We start from the raw sequence: 24,890 nt of genomic DNA on the forward strand, positions 1-24,890 counted from the left end.
TTATTCAGAAATTTCAAGATGCTTCCTTATTTTCATCTGATGCAAGTCAAACCAGTTTGGTACAGCATAGAATTCATACAGGGGATCATTCACGAATTAACCAACATCCAAGACATCTACCAATTGCTAAACAGAAAGATGTAGGAAAACTTCTAAAGGAAATACAAGAAAGTGATATTATCAACTCTTCGGCAAGTCCTTGGGCTTCTTTCATCGTCCTAGTCAGAAAGAAAGATAATTCAACTAGATTTTGCATTGACTATCTCCAGTTAAATGAGGTTATGAAGAAAGACAGCTACTCTCTTTCTAGAACTGAGGACATACTAGATACTTCCTGGAAGCAAGTGGTTTTCAACTCTTGATTTAAAGAATGGGTGTTAGCAGGTAGAGATGATGATGATGGAGAAAAGACAGCATTAACTACCAAACAAGGAATTGGCAATTCAAGATGATGCATTTGGGTTATGTAATGCACTGGCTACTTTTGAACACATGAAGCCTGATATACCTCGATCACATCGTCATTATCAGAAAAAGTTTTGAATAGCATCTAGAAAATCTCACAAAGTTGCCTCAAATTGAAGGAAGCCAGTCTAAAGATAAGGCCTGCCAAATGTAAATTATTCTGACAGGAAGTGACTTAACCTTGTACATGTCATTTCTGCCAAAGGTATGTATACGGATTCAGAATAAGTGTCGATAGTTAAAGATTGTAGACACTTCAAAAATGTCCATCAGCTGATAAATTTTCTGGGGCTTTGTATGTACTATAGGAGATTTGTGAAGGAGTTTTCTTACATCTCAAAACGCCTTCACAGTTTGAGAGATGGTTTAGAAGACCCTGCCCAAAATGCTACCCATATTCTTCCAGGGCCGAAGCAAAATACTAGTTGTTTAATCTGGTCAGATGGTAATCTGCACCAAATGTTTGAATTGAATGATGGAAAGGTATTTTGATGGCAGCTGATACTTCCAAGATCTCGGATCCCAAATGTCCCTAAGAGAACTGCATAGCTGCCTGACTTGAGGCCACTTCAGCATATTGAAGACTTTACATAGAATTCGAGAGTGCTTCTGTTGGAATGATGCAATGACTGAAATACAAAAGTAGACTGAAATACAAAATGACCTTCAATCTTCCAATGCATTTGTGGTCCAGAAAGGACTAAAGAAACACAGCCAAGGGAAGCTACAATGTTGCAATGTAGGGGCACCTTTTGAACGCATCACCTTTGGTATTTTGGGACCTCTGCCACAAACTGCTAATGGTAACAAATACATTCACATTGTCTTTGATTACTTTACAAAGTGATCTGAAGCATATCCTATCTCTCACCAAGAAGCCATAAGGATAAAAGTAATAATATAGCTTTAGATTTCCAAGTTTGTAGTGCCACTTTATTCTGATCAAGGATGAATTTCATCTCAACTATAATTAAAGAACATGGTGAAATGCTCGACATAGTCGAAATCCAAACAACACCTTTACGTCTGCAGTCAGATGACATGTTAGAGAGGTTTAATCAAACCATCCTTTTAATAACCTCTTGCTGATGGTTTTAAAATACCAAGAGGAATGGAACCAGAAACTAGCTGTTCTTACTGGCCTACAGCATTGCTGTTCAAGAAACCTACTGTATATTCCCCATCTCAGATGCTCTTTGATCATGATCTTTTGCTTTGTGTTATGCTGTTTAGGTAATCATATCCATCCCTTATTGGATTCACTGCCTTTGGAGTACAAGGCTCATTTTGAAGTGACACACAACTTTGTTTGAGGGCGAGTCAACTTGGCGATGGAGGAAATGAAGACCCGGTATGACACAAAAGCTACAGGGCATCAATTGCACAAAGTTGACAAGATGTGGTTATGGATTCCGATTCAATGGAAAGGACTTTCTCCTAAACTACAGTCACCCTGAGGCAGTCCTTAGTAAGTCCTAAGCAGGGTGTACAATGTCCAAAATTATTCATTATTACAGGCTGTAGCCCTACTGTAGCTGTAGTACATAATCCCCATGGTGAAAATAGTTTTAATAAGACTATGGCTTTATTTGTACATATTATAAATTCGTAAATCTATGCATTTATTTTTAGTATTTGATCTGTTTTATGTTATTTATTGAAATTATTGTTTTAGTATTGCATTGATTTTCCTTACCTGTAAATATGGCTTCCTGTCCAGAGATTGTATTGCCCAGGACATGCAGTCCTTAGGAAGTAGGACTTAGAAGAGAAGGGCTAGCTCATAGAGCTTTTCCCCCTGAAGCAGAAAGTGAGAAGTGATGACGTAGTCATGATGACACTGAGCGCGCAGATGCAATTCACAGCTTGAAAATTAGCATTTTTGAACCAGCGTTTAAAATGAGCTGTGTGTGAAAGATAGCTATAATTTGGAAGAGACAATGTTACTGCTTTATGCATTTTAGACTGAACCATTAAAAAATTTAATAATACTTACTCAATTTTAAAATAATAGATAAAATGTGCTACTCTTTTAACATAAAGTTCCGTGTTTTTTTTTTTTTTTTTTTTTTTTTTTTTTGCAGGTTTTTTATTTAATGCACGTTTATTTCTAATAATTTCTTTATCTGCATGTTAACTGAGAGAATTTTTATACTGCTTCTAAGATAACTATAATAGCAGCTATTTAAATTTACTCAAAAAACAATTTTACATTGACATAGTTTTAAACATATATGGCAACATTTCTGCTAACCTACGTTTGATTTTTTGCCTAATTGTAAATTTTACATTGTTATAATTCTCTTCCGATTCAATATAATAATAGATATTTTTAAAATAATTTTGTAATTTATACTTATATCTATATTACAATTAAATAAATGTATGTAAGATTGTTACCTTAATTTTGACAAAATAGCTTTACTCAGAGTATCTAATACAGTACTTTTAATTTTTCAAAAGTATGAGTAAAGGAAGCAGGTCTTTTTATGCCAATTACTTTGATGTTTTATACTATTATATTTTATCTAGAATGCTAATCTAGCACAAAATCTAAACAATAATTAGTTACAAAGGATACAATAAGAATAACTTTAACAAGTACTTAACAAAATTAGTTTGTTAAATACTTGTTATTCTTGTTGGTACTATTCTGGTACTATTCATAATACCAGAGATATTATGGATTAACTCACAGAAGTCAGATGCTTTTTGATTTCCTGTGGGTTAGAGTATGCCTTTTGTGGTACTTTTTGAAAATAATGTTTTCTCTGGAGTGACTTTTTGGACTATTAAATAATTCGGTTTTAGTTTGTGACACAATATGATTTCTTCTCAATCTCTATTTAAAACCTCTTTAATAATATCAAAATTTGAAGCAGTTCCATCTTCTAAAACAAATCATTTATCTAAAACGTGGTTTCTCAGTAATTTGAGGCAGAGCACGAAATGAGACCTCTGATTAAAACAAACTGCACATTTTGAAAAGAACAGAGAACTTGGTCCAGTTTAGAGTCATAGCAGAGTTTTCAATCTATATGCATTTTGTCGAAACTGAGAACGCATATTTTTCTACAGAATACAAATATTCGCCTCTTTCCTTCTTTAGAGTAAGAACATCACTTTGAATTCTTGGACTACACTAAAATTTAGCGCACCATTTCTTTAATTTACTAATACCAGGTAAAGATATACCAATTTGTTCTTAATTTTTTTTCTTTCCAAAAATCATAGCTTTACGATGACAGAGCTCTTATGACAATGCAACGTGAAATATCTTCACTAGTCCACCTTATTTTTTCCTTCTTTTTCAGTAATACATTAATCTGCGTCTTTATAAAAATAGGCTTTAGACATTTTTCCAAATTCTCCAATTTGTGCCCCCCTTCCAATTTCGCTATTTGAGATTTTAATTTCTGATACCAATTTCTGTCTAGATGTCGTCCACCTTCTTTGCCGCTGAACAAACGTTCTAAAATTTTTCTTTTCCCTATTTTTCGATACTTTAATACAATTTTCTAAGGATATTATTTTGTTCTTCAAATTATCAATGCATTCTTGTTTATCCTTAAACTTAGGGCATTCAGGAATATCTACATTTTTATTTGTGAGTTTTATTTCAAAATCATTAAAATTTGATTTATTATTGTCATCAATTTCGATTTATTATTGTCATCATAATTTACTTTCGGCACAGCATTCCATTTCAATACTTTCTTTTTGTGGCTATTCAAACAAGCGATTTTTCATATCATCTTCATAAACACTGCATAGAAAATGTTCGCTGCATATTTTTCCGCTCTTCACATTAATAGAATCTTGTCTTTGACATTTGTGTATCCATTCTTTCGTCAAAAGCAAAATCTCATTTGGATCCTTTGGTCCCATGAAATAAAATATCTCATCCTTTCGTACTTCTGTAAGTGCTACGGCACGTTACTACAGCGCAAAAAGCCATGTTACGTAAACGATACTTTACAATATAGAATTTAAAATAAAAACTGACTAAAATTACATATATATAAATTATTTTAAATATATACATTATTAGAAAACAGATATATATATGATTAAAATTAATTTGGGATGTGTAACCTCTAGAAAATCGTCTCGCAGCTGAATGAAACTATAGTTTTAAACGTGGGAAATCAAAACAGGTGGCATCACAGTGAGGTCAGATTACTGCCTGTTAAGTTCCCCCATTAGGCTCGTGTCGGCGAGGAGTCGAACAAAGAAATGAGCTAGCCCTTTCTATTTATCCCTGTTAGGAAGGGGGCAATGTTATGAATTTTGTATAACGTAATGGCATGAAGAAAGTGAAGCTTTCCAAAAAAAATTAGATTACAGCGGGAAGTGTATTTAACATTGGGATCAATAGCTTTCTTGCTAAATTGGTGAGAAATTGCCAAGTTAGCAGTGGTTTTGGCTGCCAAATTTGGCAAGAATTCACAACAATTCATCAGACTTCGTGACATTTGGGTTCAGTCCCTGTATAACTGTAGTTGGTGCCATAATTGAATAATTGTTAACTGTAATCATATCCATCACTTATAGGTAACTTAAATCATATATATGCCTTCCAGTAATTTCGAGGAATCGAAGAAGTAGAGATTTCTCAGCGGCCAGAGAAAAACTATATAAGACCAAAGAGAGCATCAGTTCTTAGTTTATCAGTTCAGAGTCGACTTCGGAGTACTAAGATATCTCCATGCCAGCTTCCCTTTTTAGACACTTTGCATTGTATTGTATTTAATGTTCTTAGTAGTTTGAAGTATAACTACTGATTATACTCTGTGATACTGGGAAGAGCTTTGCGAGCACTTTTCGAGAACTGTAAAAAGTTTGTTTTGGAAAAATAAATTCTGTCAAGCTATCATTGATTCTTTGTGCATTCAATCCCTAATGAACCCGTGTGCACATAACAAGAGCAGTTTTGTTAGATCTATTTATTGCCTGTTTTGTCATTAGTTGGTCTTTCACAGTTCCTTGTTAAAATGATTTTGTGTCTTTTGTTTTTATTTTACTGGGGAAGAAATTCTTTCTATGCTACCTGAAGTGTCATATAAAATAGTTAGACTGATAATAAAGTTGGATAAAATTTCATATTTACAATTATTAAAGGCTATCTTTTATCTGATACCAAACAGGGATGGTTTAGTAAGAGAGATCTAAATTAAATAGATTTCCATTCAGCATCTAAAACAATGATGGCAAAACCTTTTGAATCTGGCATGTCAAAATTCAAGAAACGCATTGCTTAACTCTGGTCTATCTGTCGAGAAAGGCACTGGAATGCACCCAAGGTAAGCATAGTACGTGCAGACAGTGATAACGGCTGTTACAAGAGACATATATTCTTTTATTGTGCTATTTTTTACCTCAGTAAACGCCTCTGGAAATATGCAATGTGTGTCATGCAGAACTGGTTCTCATATCACTTATGACATACATGTCATCAGTTCACCATCACTGGTCTAGCAGATTTAATTTATTTTCAGAATCAGGGTTAAGGAACTGCATCGCTAAATTTTAAATTGGGGATGGTGATTTGGCATAATCATGTACCACTACTGGATCAACCACAGTGAAACTGGCAACAATTTCATCATCATTTAGAGAAAGTATCTTTTCAATTTTACTAAAATCAACAAGAAATTTTAAAGATCGTTTTTAAAACTGTTTTTACTGTGGTGTTGAATTTAATGAAGCCATACAGCATTCTACATTTATACAGCAGTCTGCCAAATAGATTTTATTCAGAGATTTACGATTTATTGCATTGCTTGGATCAATTTGAGTTAGCCTGTGTGAAGTAATGACTTCATCTTCTGTATGAAAAAATTGAAAAACTTTTATTCTCATTTGAAACCACTGAATAAAATAAGTACAATCTGAAATCTTAAGATAAAATTCTGTATTCAGACAGCTTATTTACATATCTTAAAAACAGCAACATATGCTTATTTCCATTGATATCACAATATTGCAAATGCCCATCAGCGGCCGAGTGATTTTGAATCATCTCTAGAATCTCTGCTCTTGTTCATAGTTGAAATAGTAGCTGATAATACTATTAACATTTCTTATATAAGCCAATCAAAGAATATACTGGGTGGCCATAATTAAACTGACAGTGCTCACAGTGTTCTGTAGCGCGATCTATTTTCGAGAATGACGCCACATTTTGTAGGAAGATTAAACAAGACGGGCAACGAAGGATTCCGCAAAAAAAAAAAAGTTAGTTCCAAAAGTCACCGCTAGGGGAATATTTGGCACTGCGTAATAGAAAATAGAGTGTTAACAAATGCAAATTAATATGGAATAAAATTATCTTTTATTATGGATATGCCTTACAGTACGGTATGGAAAATCTTACGAAAAATTATCAACTTCTATCCTTACAAGATCAGCCGTGTACAGGAGTTACTGTATCCCGACCATGATAAGCAATTGACTTTTGCTCTCACCTTTCTTCCCAGAATGGAGGTGAATGATGCTTGGACGTGGAAAATCTTATGGGGAGACGAGGCCCACTTTTACCTGAATGGAACTGTGAATACCCAGAACTGCCGAATTTGGGATGACAAATCACCACATGCAGTCACAGCTTTTCCCTTACATTCACCAAAGGTAACTATTTGGTGTGGGTTCACAGCGGAATTTATCATATGTCTATTCTTCTATGAGAACTTTACCCTGACAGGACTGAAAACCTGTTCTGTTACCAGAGAGAAAAATTGCCACATGTTGAACAGCTTTGTCATTCCGGCTCTTCAACAAAGACAATGCCTGGGAGAAATCATTTTCATGCAAGATGGAGCCCCTCCACACGTTGCTGTACGGGTGCAACAGATGCTACGACAGAAATTCACAACAGAAAGAGTCATTAGCAGCTACTTTCCAACTGCATGGCCACCTCGGTTGCCTGATCTTACCCCATGTGACTTCTGGCTATGGGGTTACCTTAAGTCCAAGGTCTATCAAGGAGTGGTCTAGGACCTGGCTACGTTGAAGGATAACATATCACGGACTGTACAGGAGATTCCTGCAGACATGTTACTTTCTGCTGTTGTGCATACTGAATGTAATATGTGGTCCACAACAACGGCAGCCACATTGAACCTCATTTGAATGCAAAATAAAAGGTAATTTCCGTATTGATTTGTATTTGTTAACACTCTATTTTCTATTACACAGTTCCAAATATTCCGCTAGTGGTGACTTTTGGAACTCATTTTTTTCGCTGAATCCTTCATCCTCCGTCTTGTTTAATCTTCCTACAAAATGTGGCGTCATTCTCGCAAATAGATCGCGCTACAGAGCACTGTGAGCACTGTCAGCTTAATTATGGCTGGCCATCCATTATATATGCACACATGCTTTTCATTAGAAAAGTTATTTTGGGGATACTTGAAAATAATACACATAATAATTTAAATTTTTTTTTTTTTTTTTTTTTACTGGGAAAATGGAAGTAGACGGGAAAATCATTTCATTCATTGCTTCTAAACAGACATTGGTATATGTCATGAAATAAAAGATTGGGGGCTATATCAATACATTTCAGTGCACAAGTTTTGTCTTTTTAATACCTGAAATCTGACATTTGTTACTTTTTAAAAATATAAAATTTGTCTGTATTTTAATATTGGTCAACCAAAATTTCTATTTCTTATTGCTGTAAATACCATATGTTCAACTTGTCTGTATTTTAACACTGTTCCAACCAAAATTCCTTTTTCTTTCTTACTGCTGAAAATTCCTTGGAAATCTACTCTTTCTTTATATATTGTATCAAGTCTACAAATAAATATTGAGCATTAAGCCCTTTAGCTTTATCCACACAAATGTTTGAACAAACTTAAGCATTTATGCAAGAATAATTATTGTAAATGCACTTCTAAAGGAACAGTGGTATATTCTGATTGTCTCTGCCCCCACAAAATATTGGCAACTCATTGATGACTTTATAAAGCAGTAAAAAAAATTTTCACGGCTAGTAGGTCTTGTTATGCGCATAAATATTTTTTTTTTTTAAGAAGCATTTTTATAGGACATTTTATGACAAAAAAAATCTGTATAGCTGATATTTACATTTTCATAACTGATGAATAAATACTATTCAAAATGATGGTGAAATATAAAGCACATAAATATACAAGCACTGAAACATCTGTGCTATGCACACATTAGATTAGCTCTGTCACTTGTATACTGAAAAATATTTGCCAAAAGCATGGCAATTCTACAGTATGTTGTAATAGAAAACGCAAATAAAGAGACAGTACCAAGCAACCCTAACAAAGTTAGTTACAAGTAAAAATTATTCGCTGATAGAAATTTTCTCGACCATGTACATTACAATTTATACAAAAGTGATTTTGAAAGAATACCGCAGATTATTTGCATTCTAAATAAAGCTTTACTAAACATTTTCCTTCAAACTGCTCTTGTTTCTGTTTTCCGTGAAATTATGCCTTTCTTTTTATTGTTTTCATCATTAAATATATGTGTTTAAATAAAATTATTTCTATAACTTATATTAATTGTGCTGAAGTTTTTAAATATTTTTGTGACATTTTTTATTGCTTGATCTTTATTTTCCTTTAGTATCTAATATCAAAGATTGGATTTTACCTGCCTGTCAGTTGTTGAGAAAAACATCTATTTCATTTCATCATTTGATAGATACAGAAAGTGCAGCAGGTGTCTTAAAGGTAACTGTATAATGTATATCCATTCTATATTTAGCTATTGTGATAGTGCAGGGGTACTATGAAATTAATTTAGGTTGTTGTTTAAACGTTTATGTCTTTTTTGCTTTGATTAAAATTACAAACATACTCAAGAATGTCTAATAGTATTTTCATGAATTTTCTGCTATCTTGAGACTTGAGTATCCCTGAATTTATTTCTCAAGCTATGGGTTTTCCTTTTGGAAATTGTCAAGAATCTTGAAATTCTAAAAAATTAATTTAATGAGTCCAGTTTTCTAAGGGAAAAAACAAAATGAGATAAAAATCGTAGTATGAAAACAAAAGATATTAAATTGTTTTATATATATATCGATAGATAGATCTTTAATATTTTGCCTGTATTGATAAAGATTGTATTTGTTTCACAACTACGAACATTTATCATAAATGTTCAAATAGAAAAACATCAAATTTGCTGAATTGATTTTTTTTAAACAAATTATTCACTTTTACAATGTTATATTTAATGTTGCATTAGAAGTTTTTTCGAATTATTTTTATGTTATTATTTAGTTTCAAATTAATTGTTAATTTAATTTCAATACTTTTATCAGAACCGAATTCAGAAATGTATGTATCTGTACATGTATATACGTACATACAATATATATATATATACTTTCACACAAGCACATACGAGGGGTGATCCAAAAAAAGTTTACAAGGCAAATGAAAAAGTATTTATTAACAATAGAAACAAGATACAAATGGAAATCAAGAGACACATCTGACCTTCACTTTTCCACATAGTCGCCAAACCTGTTTAGGCATTTGTCAGAATGTTCAACCAACTTGTTTATCCTGTCTTGGTAGTAATCAGAGCCCTGCTCATTGAGCCATTTTTCGGCAGCTGTCTTCACTACATCATCTGAGGTGAACCGTGTTCCGGATAAGTATCACTTCAACGCCGGAAAAATGAAATAGTCACTTGGAGCCAAATAGGGGCTGTATGGGGGGTGATTCCAGGCCTCCCACTTGAACCTTTGCAGCATTTCCTAAGTCTGGTGAGCTGTATGGGGCCTGGCATTGTCATGCAGAAGAATGACGCCTTTGCTCAGTAATCCAGGCTGTTTGCGTCGGATGGCTTTACGCAATTTCGTTAAGGTGGCACAATAACGATCGGCCTTAATGGTATGGCCACGCTCCAAATACTCGATTAGGATAACACCAGTTGTATCCCAGAAAACGGTTGCTATCACTTTACCGGCAGAGGGTGTGACCTTAAACTTCTTCCTCATCAGTGATCCAGCGTGTTTCCACTCCATCGTGGCTCTTTTGGATGTGGGGGGTCAAGTGATGAAGCCATGTTTCATCATCAGTAACGATGCGATCAATGAAGTGTTGGCCGTCTGAATGGTATCCGCTGAAGAAAGGTGAGGCTGCACATCATTCGAGTTGCCTTATGCTCCGGAGACAATGCATATATGGAACTTGGAATATCGCAACTCATCGGTTGCGATACGCTGAACTTTACCATAACTCAGGTCCAACTCTGAGGCAATCTCACGCATGGTTACTCGTCAATCCCTTTGGATGATTTCTTCCACATGTTCCGTGTTGATATCCGTCCTTGAAGAACTTGGACGGCCGCTCGCTTCCATATTGCGGTTTTCCACATGCTCCCTGCCCTCTTGATAAGAACGACACCATTTCGCTACCTGTTGTCTACTCATTGCTTTGTCCCCGTATACCTCAACGATTTGTCTGTAAATTTCGAATGCAGCCACATTCTTGGCCCATAAGAATTGAATTACAACTCGCACCTCTATGCAAGACCACTTTTCTAGACGTCGTGCCATTACTGTCGCTCTTAAGTGTCTGTGTACTGACGCTACTTACTCATAGAACCGCTGTAGGACAATTAGTGTCATCTGTCAACCACCCTGGGTGGAAATATTTGCTACACAATTATAACGTTTCAAATGCTTCTGCTTGTAAACCTTTTTTTGGATCAGCCTACGTATATACATACATGCATTTCTGAATTTGGTCCCAGCAACTGAAAAATACCCTATTTCATTACTAGCTAAAACTAACTCTTCTTTTTACCTTTTGTTTTTTGTTATCAGATTTTCAGTTGTTATTATTTTCCATATGTTGAATTGTTTGTGTTTACATGTTTTGCTTTTTGTGCTTGGTCTACTCAAAAGGAAAATAATTTTTTTACTAGATTTTTTTAAGCTTATTTATGGTTTTTGATGCTACAATTTTCTGATTTTTTACTGATTTTTCAGTATGGTTTCAAATATTCATATGTTATTACGTTTTCATGTGTTGGGTTGTACCTAATAATTTTTTTTTTTGACTTGCTCTGCTCAAAAGAAAAAAAAAATCAAATAAGTTTGTTTATAGTTTTTAGTTTAAATTTTTTGTACTATTTGCTATGGCCTATAAGGGTTTGACTGATAAACACACAGATTGCTTTGATTAATTTAGAGCGCCAACACCCCTGATAATGATGCAACAAAAGATGTAAATTACTGTTTTTTCTTCATTTTTGGTTTTAACATTTCTTGCACCTTTCATGCAACTGACCACAGTGTTCCTTTTTTTTTTTTTTTTTTTCCCCCATATAGTTTATTCCAAATTAAATATGAGATGGGTTTTTTAATGTATTGATTTATTTACATGTGTGGAATGCTTAGAAAACATCTGGCAAAATATTAAAGGGAGGTAGACAAAACCAAAATTAGTTTTTTTTTTTTTTTTTTTTAATCATAGAAAGTGTCTGAAAATGGCACGCTTAACCTCAGAAAATAAAGAAATTGGTTAAATGTGAAAGAAGGGCAAGTAGAAGGAAATTTAACAAATGTTTAATGAGTGTTGTTTTACCGCAGATGCTCAAACAGTGACTACTAATTCAAACATACACTTCACACCATCGGCCTGTTGATGACAATACCTTTACAAGCATGCCAGGCACATCCTTTGCATCTCCAGTAGCAACAGACATTTTAGCTATGGGGTCTTGTTCAGAGTCAATGGGTATATCATATGTGGTGTTTTTTATGTACTCTTAAAATCCCAAAATGCCAAATATGGTGATCATGGTGTACCACGAACAGATCTGCCATGTTGGAACCGAATTCTGCTTGAAATAGATATAGATATGTTGGCCAGCGTGTCTTTTGTGAGATGGAGTACATATGCCCATCCAAGTGACAAGCAGAAAGAATGCATCGTCCAAATAAATAATTTTTACCAAACCAGCTTGTACATTCATCAGAAAAATTTTCTAGTATGCATGTGGTCTTATTCCAGGTGGATTTTCATGTGTTAAAAGTCATCTACTGTGGCCATTAAACAGTCCTTCATATGTAAATAACACACATGCAAAGTATGGCTATAAGTGAAGTGTGCATGGAAAGGGTGTCTTCTAATGTCAGTCTCTTTACAACTTAAATGGAATGAGTGCATGCCTTCATCATATAATATTTCCCATTCAAGTGCCTCAGAATGAGGTCAAGTGAAACAGTTCTTGTGGTTGTGAAAAGAATCACCTACAATATCTTTCATTCCAGGTAAAGTACTTTCTTCTGCATTAGGAGTTCTGTCAGTTCTGGTTCAGCCCACATCATATCTGTAGCACTAAAAGAATCACTTTTGCACAGCTTGTGCACAGACTCAAACATTTATCAGTTTGGCATTTGTCTCACCAGGAATCCTTTTCTGTACAGCCTTTGAATCCATTCCATCATTTTGAATCCATTTCTGTTTGTTGCTCCATATATCAAATGGGTGTGCAAGTGCTGAATTTGTAAAGCAATGCATATTGTAAATCCCAGCAGGGAAATGAAGTCTCTAATCTCAGATGTCAGTAACTGTCATAACCAGTACCATCTATTAGCATTTAAATGCATCTTTTTTGGACATGCATTCTACAACAAAAAATGCTTATTTTGGTTCCTTCTACCACCCTCAGAAGTGTAGCTGTAGTTTTCAGCACCTGGGGATAATTGAAGATTTTGCACCCCTTTCTCTGTGCCAAGAATGGAAAAACATTGCATTCTAAAATTTTGTGACATCAGTTTGGTGCTCCTTGGATGCTGCACTTGGGGACAGATGATCCCCCTTGCCCCACCCTAGCTACGCCACTGACCACCCTACAAAATTTTGCCAGATATTTTTCGAGTGCCCTGTATATGGGCATGCTGATTTATTTGTTAAAGGCATCTGGCATCTGTATCCAAAAATTCGAGAAAAATTCCTCTCATTATGCACTAACATATGTTTTAGGTAAAATGTATTTTTCAGCATTTCCAAATCCTGTATCCAAATGTAATGTACTTCTATTAGAGAATTTTCCTCTAACTTTCTTTTCTGTACCTCTTATTTAAACTAAAATTAAATTTCATAGTCATCATTAAACCCTCAGCAGCACATGTATTTAACATCACCTTATAATAAAATTCTCATTTTAAAGCAGTTTTTGATTGCTTTTAATATCACTATCAATTTAATGAATTTTTCTCAAATTTATCACACAAAAAAGGCCTTATTAAAAATATCAATTTCAAATCATTTTGTGTTATAGCAATGTTTAATTTTAAACAATTAAATCATTCTCATATAAAAATGCTATCAATCATTAGAACAGTTTAGTGAGAAAAATCAACTTGTTTAAGAATTCAGTATGTACAAACTAGCAGAAATAATTTCTTTTAATTTTCAAGTTTTATAAAGATTTTTATGAAGAATTTAATATCTCAGAATACAAAGAGCTTTAAATTCTTGAAAATCAGGACTTCAGATATTCCTTTTAAATCTTGAGTTAATTCCCAGAATAGAATTTCTGAGCATGGTTGCCACAAACACTCTCCACAAGCACTGTTTGGTGAAGATTGCTACTGCAATGCTTTTGGCTATTTCTTAATTGCATAGGTTTTGTATATGTCCCACATTGGCGTCTAATCTGCACTTTCATGCCACTGTGGTCAGAAAGAGAGGCTTTATTGTGGGCCATTTTAATAAGAATTTCTAGTGGATGTGAAAATTCCCAGTCAAAGACATTTGCCTTGCATTAAATTGCAACTTTTGTCATGTGTCAGCTAACCCCTTCTACAACTTGTGAAAGATCACTTTTGCATTTTTGTTTCTTGGATTCTCAAGGAATTTTTCCAAGCTTGTAAAACAGCATGAACTCACCAATCAAGGAATGCACTGATGTTTATGCACCAGTGGCAGGGCAGCAGAGTTTTTTCCAAAACCATCCAAAATTCTGGAACTCCAAAGTTTAACTCTGAGAGAGGAGAGAGACAGTAGTAGGGAAAGAGATTCGTTTTAAGTGTTAGTAGCTCACAAATAGCACCTGAGATAATGGTAACCTACTAAAGCCACTACCAGCAAACAAGCAATTTGCTCGAAAATTTATTTTCTTCTTCATCGTGGAGAACAGTTAGCTGTAGTCAGTTAATCATTTTGTGATAGACTGATTGTCAAAACTCCTAAGCCACTGGTGAAAAAGGGCAAATAGTTGTATTAATATTTATGAAGCATTGGAGAGGTTTTTATGTATTTGTTTTTTATTTGTAGTTTCATGTACTGCAATGAATTAGTTTCACTCTGTAGTCATAATAATGACATGCTCTTTATTAATAATCTATATATTAATAATCTTAATATTTTTTAATAATCTATTATCCATAATCTCTTCAATATAATTAGCTGATCAGGTAATGTTTTATGAAAGACCATCCCTATCCTAACATTTCCTAAACTTTTAAGGTTTTTTTTAAGCTTTCATTAAAGAAATGTCTACACCAGAGGTTCTTAATGGGGAGGGGGAGGATTTCATAGTTATAGAGGGAAATATGATTAGCCTTTTATTTAATAGTTAGGTATTTAGTTTTATTTTTGATTATAAAAAAAACTAAAATTAGACATAACAGCCTTGTCTTTGACATAGATTTTAATCAAGACTGTATCAGTTTTAAAGGCAAACAGGTACAGGTCTGTCTTTATCAGAAGCAAAGAAATCTATCAAGAAGAATCAGGCAAATTCTTTGCTCTTGATGAAGAGAGACCTGCACCAGTTTGCTGTCGAAATCAATAAAGTCTTAATTAAAATCTACACCAAACACAAGGTTGTTGCTTTGTGTCATTCATTGTTTTACTTGGCGTGTTTCTCTGCTTTCTTGATAAAGAGCTACTTATATTCAAGTTTTGGTATTTAACAATATTTTCTACATTTTTTCTTGTTTAATTTATAAGCCACACTAAAAAAAATCTAAATATAAGTAAATTGTATATGCATATTTCGAGTTTGGGAATGGGGGTTAAGGATGATCATCTAGTAGTGGTGAAAGGGGTGCGGGGAGCAAAAAAGGATGGGAATTACTAGTCTACGTACTTCTTGTAAAACAGAGTATGAAAACTTTTCCTTGAAATCAAAAGTGTTAACTTAATAGCTTTTGTAAGAGTTCATAATTATGTTTTATTTTATTCAATATTTTTACATATATAATTAATTATTTAGCTGCCAGATGTGCTATAAAATAATCTCAAATGATTGTAGTTGAAATTCTGAACAGCTATTTACTTTAATATTTCAGTTACCTATTGTGATTATTTGTCTCTTGAATGAATTGATTCAAGAAACAGATGACTGGCTGCCTGTTTTAAAAAACAATTCCATTTTGCCATTGCTTGTTAGCTTTTTAATAAAGAGTTTAAAGGTAAGTTGATATTTTAACATTGTTTTAATTCTTAGCAAATTTTATATAAATTTAATAATTCTGCTTATTACTTTCAGTTAAACATTGGTGTGGAACTTGCACATTCCATCATCACCTTTTTTCTGTATATAGCATCAGATAAAAAAGTAAGTCTTTATCATGCTTTAAGTGTTAAAATATTGTATCAAATTCATTCATTTTTTGTATAATTTAATTTTTTGATGTTGTAAAATATAGCACACAATTAAAACTATCTCTCTTTTCTTATATTAACTTTCTTATATTAAGTCATTATTAAGCACTCATTTTCTATAAAATGTCTTCTCTTCACAATCAGTATCATGAGTACTACAAATCACTGGTCAGGTCTTATGTTTCAAAATTTTCGAGAAAGGTACTCATACTTATGTCAAGTACAAATGTAAACTCATTTGATTTCAATAATCAGATATTAGCCTCTTACTGCTTGTGAATAAAAGGGAGAAAAAGTAAATATAATATTGTTGCATGCATATGGGTTCATAATAGATTGACTGCACACATCGATGATAGCTTGATAAAATTTATTTTACCAAAAAGAGTATATTTTTAGGTCTACAGGTCTGAAACTTTCAACAAAAATATTTATACAGCTCTTCTCAGTATTACAAAGTACAATCATTAATTACACTTCAAACTACTATGTTAAATACTATTACCAAATTTTGCGATTTTGGCGATTTCTCGCCAAATTCGGCGACAGTAATTAGTTACCAAAAACTGTCGTCAGCTTGGCAATATCTCACCAATTTAGTGAGATAGATATCTGCTCAGTGTTTATTCTTACTTTTCCAGCAAAGCTTAAGTTCTCAAGAATTTCACATTACGTTTCACATAAAATTACTTACATAGCTACAAAATTCATAACACTGCCTGCTTCCTATGGCATGTACATCTCGGGCAGTATCATCCTTGGACAACAAGCCATGCTTACATCTAAGAAAACACAGTGCAAATATTAAAGCAATAATTTCAATAAATAAGAAATCAAGCACTAAGTTAATAAATGCATGAATTTACAGATTTGTATGCAAATAAGACCATGGTCTTGGTATAATATTTACATTGTCACATTCATTTTCACATTCATTCTCCTGTAGCTGTCATGTTGTGTCAGGTCTTCATCTTCTCCATCGCCAAATTCACTTGCCCTCATGCAAAACTGAGAATAAATTCCAACCATGCTTGAATGTATTCCTCAGGCAATGATAGCGCATCTGTAGGGCGACCAAAGAACAGATCACATGATAGACGATGTTCATGACCAAAGAGCATCTGGAATGGGGAATAGCTAATAGTCTCATGGACAGCACTGCAAGGGACCAGTAAGAACAGCAGTAATTTCTGGTCCCAGTACTGTTGGTTTCTGGAAACCATCAGCAAGAAGTTATAAGGATGGTTCAATTAGAGCACTCTACCATGCCATCTGATCAGGTGTATAAGGGTGTCATTTGGGTTTTGTCGATGCCAAGTAACTTGCAGAAGATGAATTCAAAACCTGGAAATTCAATGCTGTACCACTGCCTCTGCTACCATGACAGCCTCTTGATCAGGAATAAGATATGCTTCAGACCACTTGGTGAAGTAATCAATGCCAATGAGGATATATTTGTTGCCATCAGCAGTTCATGGCAGCCTCTTGATCTGGATCTCTTGATGGGATATGCTTTAGACCACTTGGTGAAGTAATTAATGACAATGAGGATGTATTTGTTACCTTCAGCAGTTCATGGCAAAGATCCCAGGATATCACTGTTCGAAAAGGTGCTTCTGTGTTGTAACATCGCAGCTGTCCTCAGCTGTGTTTTTCACTTTTTTCCAACCCACATAGGCATTACAAGATTAGCATCACTTTTGCATGTCAGCCCTCACATTACTTGCGTAAAGATGCTTTCGAACTGTATGCAGTCTTCATTATTCTGAAGTGCCCTTGTCAGCTATATCGTTCTTTAAAGATATCCAGGATCTTGGAAAGAACCTGCCACTGGAATGCCTTTCCATCATCAGATTCAAACTTCTGGTACAAGATGCTGTTTCAAATACTCAGTGAGTCCCACAGAGCCCAATACTTTTTTGTTGCAGGTCTATAGATCAGATTATAGATCTGCCGGGTAGGTTCTGTATTAAAAGATTCCATTACATCAGTCGTGGGTTTAATGTCACCATCTTCCAACTGGTCTTTTCTAACTTTTTTATCACTCAACACATTAAATTACAACTACTTTGAAGTTGTAATTTAATGTGTGACTGGATTAAACAGCTGATATTTCACTTCAACCTTGGAACAATATTGGGAGCTTTCTGAACAGGGTCTTCTAGACAAGGTGTTGTTAGTTCCTTGTAATGATTCCTTTCAATGATGGATTGTGATGTTATATTTCTGGAGTCCCTGTATCCATCTGGCTATTTAGACTGTGTTATGCAGTAGAATGCCTGTATAAAACATACAAGTATCCAAGTATTCTTTGGAATTTTTTTAACTTAAGCCAGGTCAAGGATGCAGATTTGTGAGGAGCAGGAATTTTCTGCCATAGATATAATGATGGAAATGTTCTACGGCTTTTAACTATGGTGTGTAACGTTTTCTTAGAGACACAGTAATTCCTCTACAGTTTGGATAGATACTTGTACCAGTATGCTATAACACATTCTTGACCATTTATTTCTTGGGGCAAAACAGCTGCGACACTCTTGCTGCTTGCATCCATGTCAAGAATAAATGTTTGTCGAACTGAGGCTATGTCAGGATTGTCACAAATCCTGAAGTTTAACCTTAAAGTCCTTCACCAATCTCTTATAGTAGGTACAAAGCCCCGTGCAACTTTTCAGTTGATACGACATTTTTGGGGTGTCTCCAGGCTTTTGCTGACAGTTTTCCTGGATCCATGCACACATCTTCTGCAGAGATAACATTATCCATGATAAGTCACTTCCTGTCTGAACAATTTGGCAGGGTTTAATATTAAATTAGCTGCCTTCAATTTCTGAAGTGCCTTTCTTTAATAGTTCCTAAATGTTCTTAAAAACTCTTCCCAGCAATGGTGTCATTCAAGTTTATCAGACAAGATCTCTGGCATGATGAGGGCCAAAATCCTGAAAAAATTCATTGTTGTTGGAAAATTTGATGAATTTACCTTCTGCTTTGACTATATCATTCTTCATAATCTTTTAAGTCATTTAAAAGAATGATTCGTAAAAAATAACAATATACAAATACTGTATAAACTATACTGTATTTGTAAATTCTTCTTGCTTTTCCAGTAACATGGCAGTGGTCTTAAGATTTCCATAAATTTTCCTGCTGTACTTTTAAAATCTATATTTCTTCTGATTAACATTTAATGTATACGAAATTTTTAATATTTATTGGTTACAAAAAAATAATAAGAAGAACAGAGAAAAAAGAAAATTTTGAGTACATTTCAAAAATCCATGACTGCACTATCTCCGGCATAAAGAGGGCTGAAATCCTAAAAAAAAATAATTTTTGTTGGAAAATTTGGGAAATTTTCCTCTACTCTATATTTTGTAATCTTATAAGTCATTTAAAAGAATGTTTTATGAAAAAGAAAAGAATATACAAATACTGTGTAAATTATTCTTCGTACAAATGCAGAAAATTATCTGAATGAATTTTAGTTTTGTTCGCAATATCCTGGCATGGGAAGAGTTTAAGGATTTACTGTAAAAATGGAGGGTGATTGAACAATTTTCATATTCATACACACACACTCCAACGAAAAAAAAAAAAAAAAAAAAAAAAAAGACTTAAAATGCATATTTTTATCCATGTGGCAAAAAGCATTGATATAGTTTGAAAAGAAACAGGAAGAACATGAGCACAAATACACTTGCGCTTTTTGGACTGATTTATTCACGAAATAGGGGAGTAGATGGAATCATGCAGTAGGGATTTTTTCTGTTCTTATTTTTACCCTGTTTATTTCCACAGTTTTCAAAGAGCACAAATTTCAGAAGGCATAGTTATCTAAGATGATTTGCTGATGATCATTTGTAATTAACTTTTTGATTACATTTTTACACACTTTTAATTCTTGCTCATATTTATGTATTGGTAAAAATACTTAGTGTTTTCAAAACTTAATTTTGCTGCATATACTTAATTTTCTTATAAAGTGTAACTATTATTAGCTGTTATTCACTGTTATTGTTGTTATAATACTGTAATTGTTATTATAATTATTACATTTTATTGCATAATTTTCGTTATTATATTATCATTACAATAAATTCTAATATAATTGTTATATTTGATTGTAATTATTTTATTATAGTAAACAATTCCTATAATTATACTATAATTAATAATTATTGCACATATTTTTCTTTGAACTAAAATGAATGTTCAAAAAAAAAAAAAAAATGCGTGCACTTCTGTATCTCCGTTTTCTTACTGAACCAATTCAGAATGTATTATCGGTGCGTTATCATGCCTCACGACTTAGGATATATACAGTAAAAGTCCAGAAATCCGCAGAGCTTGGGACCAGAGGTTATGCGGATTTCAGGACAGAAAAGGTAAATCATAATATTCAGACTAAAAGTGCAAAATAAATAAGGCGTCTTAGATACATTTAATTAAATTATTATATACATTATTGCAATAACTTATTATATGCATTAAATTATTATTACATATAAAAATTGATTATACTATTCATTGTATTATATGTACACAGCATCGAGGTTTGCCGATTTCGCCTCATGGAAATATTTCCGGTTTCAGATTCCAGTGTTAGAATCACTGTTGCTGCAAAATCTCAACAGCTTTTCTTTATTTTTCCATATATAATACACAATAGTGTCGTAATTCCATACTATTCTGCTATAAACCGAGGAGTAGCACCTGCTTCCATCTTTTGCAGAATTTGCACTATTTTTTAAACCAAAGTACCGAATATTGTAAAAATCGCACGAACACTATTTTAAAAATTAAGACACAATAACATGCCGAATAAATACTAATTCAGAAGTCAAATTTTCATAGGACTAGTTTCGATGGTTTTACCGAACCACCATCTTCAGGTGCAAAACCGCAAATGAACAAGATAGGAAATAATGATTAGATAAGATAAGAAAGCCTGGACAAGAATAAGCAAGTGGTGCCATCTGTTGGTGAAACCAGAACTAAAACATAATTTCTTTAAAGGCCGAAGGCAAATTTGAATTGGAATTAGAATCGTAAACTAGAACAGAAAGATTTTTATGAATGTGAAATGCCTCTAGAAAATCCAGTTCTCCAATGGAAGATGTTTTTTGAATAATTTTGGCAGCAGAAAAATTGAAAGTGTGATTTTCGGACCAACAATGTTGAGCAACAGAAGACTTCTGTGTTTCCTTTTTTTCTAACATATGCCTCATGTTCCTTGACGCGAAATTTTAAGAGAGCCTTAAAATACTTTAAAGGTAATCTTTAAGCTTAGTTTGGCCATTGTAAATTAAACCATACTGGCAAGGAATCCTATAAATACCCCAGGAATTCATATCCGAAATGGAGTCCTTGAGTATGGAACTCAGAATTTTATTGATGGGAGAATAATCAACCCGAAAGTTAAATTTCTGCAAAATATGTGCAACTTTATAGCTAACTGATGGAAAGAAGGGAATGACAACAGAATTTTTATAATCTCCTAAAACAAGAGTGTGCCTTTTAGTGTGTTGAGATGAGAATTTTTTAACTGCTTGATTAATAATGTTGGGTGAAAAGCCCCTGTCAATAGCTATTGCTTTTAAATAATTTAGTTCTTCATCAAGGGCTAGTTTGGAGGAGCAAACTTGAAGAGCATGGAAAACATAGAAATGAATAAAAAACAAAACTTACAAACGTTTTGTTTTTTATTCATTTCAGTGAGGGATTTTTCTGCTGTTTTGTGTTTGCTTTATTATTGCTTAGTTAATTCAGTTTGATTTTCTGCATTGTCTATCATGCCTTCATCTGTTAATCGTTTCACTAAATTACGCCTGAAACGGCAAAAATTCCTGAATCATCTTGACTTTTTACTTAAATGTAAATGTAAAAAATTGATTCCCAATTTTATTCAAATCAAATCTAATCAAAAACCTTCGAGTCGCGTTTCAAGAATTCTGTTAAATTGCAAGCTTGCCTTACTTCGGTCCATAATAAGGGATACACGTCAACAATTGTCCAAAATTGAATATTAACTCTATAAGCTTCATTTGGAACTCGCTAAATCATGTTCAAAATTCACTGCCCTTGAACAAAAGTCTTGGTCTAAAACGAAGAATGCAGTTAACCGTCATAAAATCACTCTTGCAGTTAAATTCGAAAAACTTCTTTTACAGTCTTCCAGTTCAAGTAATTCAAAAAATCTTCCCATTGTAAACATCAAGCCAATAGTTAATATTTCTAATGTTAGTCTTTCAGAAGAACAAGAGAGAATTCTAAAATATAATTTTAACTACACACAAACCTGTAAACCCTCGATTCCAAAGATTTTGGCTCCTATCAAAAAAGCTTTCAAGTTCAGTAAAGTTTCATATTCACATAAAGAAATGATTAGGCATCTTATCACTCATAATGTGAAATTCGATAATAAACCTTTGAAACCAAATGTAACTGCGAGAGAAAGAGCTACAATGCGCGAAATTCATTTTAACCTGGATATTATCATTTCAAAGGCCGACAAAGGTGGACAGATAGTCGTCATGGATAAGAACACTTATATCGATGGTGTCACTAAACTCGTAAACGAAGGACCATATAATCTGATCCCTAAAGATCCTTCACCTTCAGATTTGTCAAAAATAAAAACTGCGATCAAATCTTCGCAAATCATTTCAAGCAACTTAAAACATTCACTTATTCCATCTGTTGCGAATTGTGCCAGATTATATGCTCTTCCCAAAATTCATAAAAGTGGCATTCCTCCTTTCCGCCCTATTGTATCAAATTTAGGTACTGCCTCGTATCCATTAGCTAAATATTTAGTTTCTAGATTTTCATCTCTATTAGACAATAACATTTACACCATAAAAAATTCAATAGAGTTTGTAAAAAAGGTTAAAAACATTTCCCCTAGTAATTTACTCATGGTTTCTTTTGATGTAAAATCATTATTCACCAATGTCCCAGTGGAGGGTGCATTAAGATGTCTAGAAACCAGACTTCGCGAATTTCATTTCTCTTGCATCGAAATTGATGAGATAATTTCTCTCACTTAACTCTGCTTGAAACAAACACATTTTGTTTTCCAAAATAAATATTACAAGCAAACTGAGGGATTAGCCATGGGAAGCCCCCTCAGTCCCATCCTGGCTGATATCTACATGCATTATTATGAATCAAAATTGTTTGAAACTTTAAACTTCCCGACATGGTTCCGCTACGTAGACGATACTTTTACCCTGTTTGAAGGTAATAAAGATGATTTAAATAAAGTTCTTTCAACAATGAATTCTATTGATCCTGCTATTCAGTTCACTTTTGAACTTGAAACTTGCAAATCTCTTCCGTTTCTCGACATTCTGGTCACATGTAACACATCCAACTTCAGAACTACGGTTTACCGTAAACCTTCATCGGTTTGCCTTCCACCACGTTTTAAATCATGTCATCCGACTAAACAAAAGTTAACTTCATTTTATTCCTATGTTTTCCGTGCTCTTCAAGTTTGCTCCTCCAAACTAGCCCTTGATGAAGAACTAAATTATTTAAAAGCAATAGCTATTGACAGGGGCTTTTCACCCAACATTATTAATCAAGCAGTTAAAAAATTCTCATCTCAACACACTAAAAGGCACACTCTTGTTTTAGGAGATTATAAAAATTCTGTTGTTATTCCCTTCTTTCCATCAGTTAGCTATAAAGTTGCACATATTTTGCAGAAATTTAAATTTCGGGTTGTTTATTCTTCCATCAATAAAATTCCGAGTTCCATACTCAAGGACCCCATTTCGGATATGAATTCCTGGGGTATTTATAGGATTCCTTGCCAGTGTGGTTTAATTTACATTGGCCAAACTAAGAAAGCCTTAAAATTTCGCGTCAAGGAACATCTAACAGGAAACACAGAAGTCTTCTGTTGCTACACATTGTTGGTCCGAAAATCACACTTTCAATTTTTCTGCTGCCAAAATTATACAAAACACATCTTCCATTGGAGAACTGGATTTTCTAGAGGCATTTCACATTTATAAAAATCTTTCTGTTCTAGTTAACGATCCTAATTCCAATCTAAATTTGCCTTCGGCCTTTAAAGAAATTATGTTTTAGTTCTGGTTTCACCAACAGATGGCGCCACTTGCTTATTCTTGTCCAGGCTTTCTTATCTTATCTAATCATTATTTCAGGGTTGCCACGCTACCTGGAAAACTGGAAAAAGTCAGGGAATTCGGAAATTGACCAAAAAATTCAGGGAAAAGTCAGGGAATTTCATACAACGATCCCGCCAAAAAAGGCGAGTTTTGCACCGACGTCGGAAGAGATCACTTTTTTGGCGAATTGCGTATCACGTGACTGTCATTCGGGCAGCTGGCATAGAGCCAATTTTCGTAGCTCCAATTTGATTGTCTTTTTAGAAAGGCAAAGCAAGTTTCCCGCAACTTTTGGTTTCCAGTAACCTCGAGAATCGCATGTGCAGTGCATGAACTAAAGAAAGTACCTGTTCTCGTATAAAACAAAATGGGTTTAATCCTAGTATATGGTACCATGAAAGTTAGAATAAAAAAATATGTATTGTAAAGAAGGAAAACCTCTCTGCAACAGACGTGGCTCCGTTCCATCATAGCGGGAAACAGCTGTGCATGCTCCAAAGCTCGAAACCGGTGTCGAAGTTCGAAGGTCACGTTATCAAGAGTTCATAAAATGAATGTAGTTTAAAATTTCTTTAAACTCTAAAGGAAAAGAAAATATTTTTTGGCGCAAATAAATTAATTCATGGATTAGTTATTTTGAAGGGGGGAAAAATCTACGAAA

At 33.8% G+C, this 24,890-nt stretch overlaps 1 protein-coding gene across 4 annotated transcripts in view; it reads left to right on the top strand.

Moving 5' to 3' along the window:
- The window catches only part of Nup188 (nuclear pore complex protein Nup188), a 281,814-nt gene that overhangs the window by 216,639 nt on the left and 40,285 nt on the right, over positions 1 to 24,890 (top strand). For all 4 annotated transcript variants that reach the window (XR_015042153.1, XM_085820546.1, XM_085820547.1 and 1 more), the window contains exons 38-40: positions 9,076 to 9,182; positions 15,773 to 15,895; positions 15,973 to 16,041. Coding sequence is in view for 3 of the 4 variants with exons in the window: in XM_085820546.1 (XP_085676672.1) it covers positions 9,076 to 9,182; positions 15,773 to 15,895; positions 15,973 to 16,041 (299 nt within the window). In the remaining variant the exon portion in view is untranslated. The remainder of the gene's footprint in view (positions 1 to 9,075; positions 9,183 to 15,772; positions 15,896 to 15,972; positions 16,042 to 24,890) is intronic.

Source organism: Stegodyphus dumicola, chromosome 7 (assembly GCF_044657685.1).
Source record: "Stegodyphus dumicola isolate Sdum_Otavi_A_Nest chromosome 7, ASM4465768v1".
Classification (NCBI taxonomy): Eukaryota; Metazoa; Arthropoda; class Arachnida; order Araneae; family Eresidae; genus Stegodyphus; species Stegodyphus dumicola.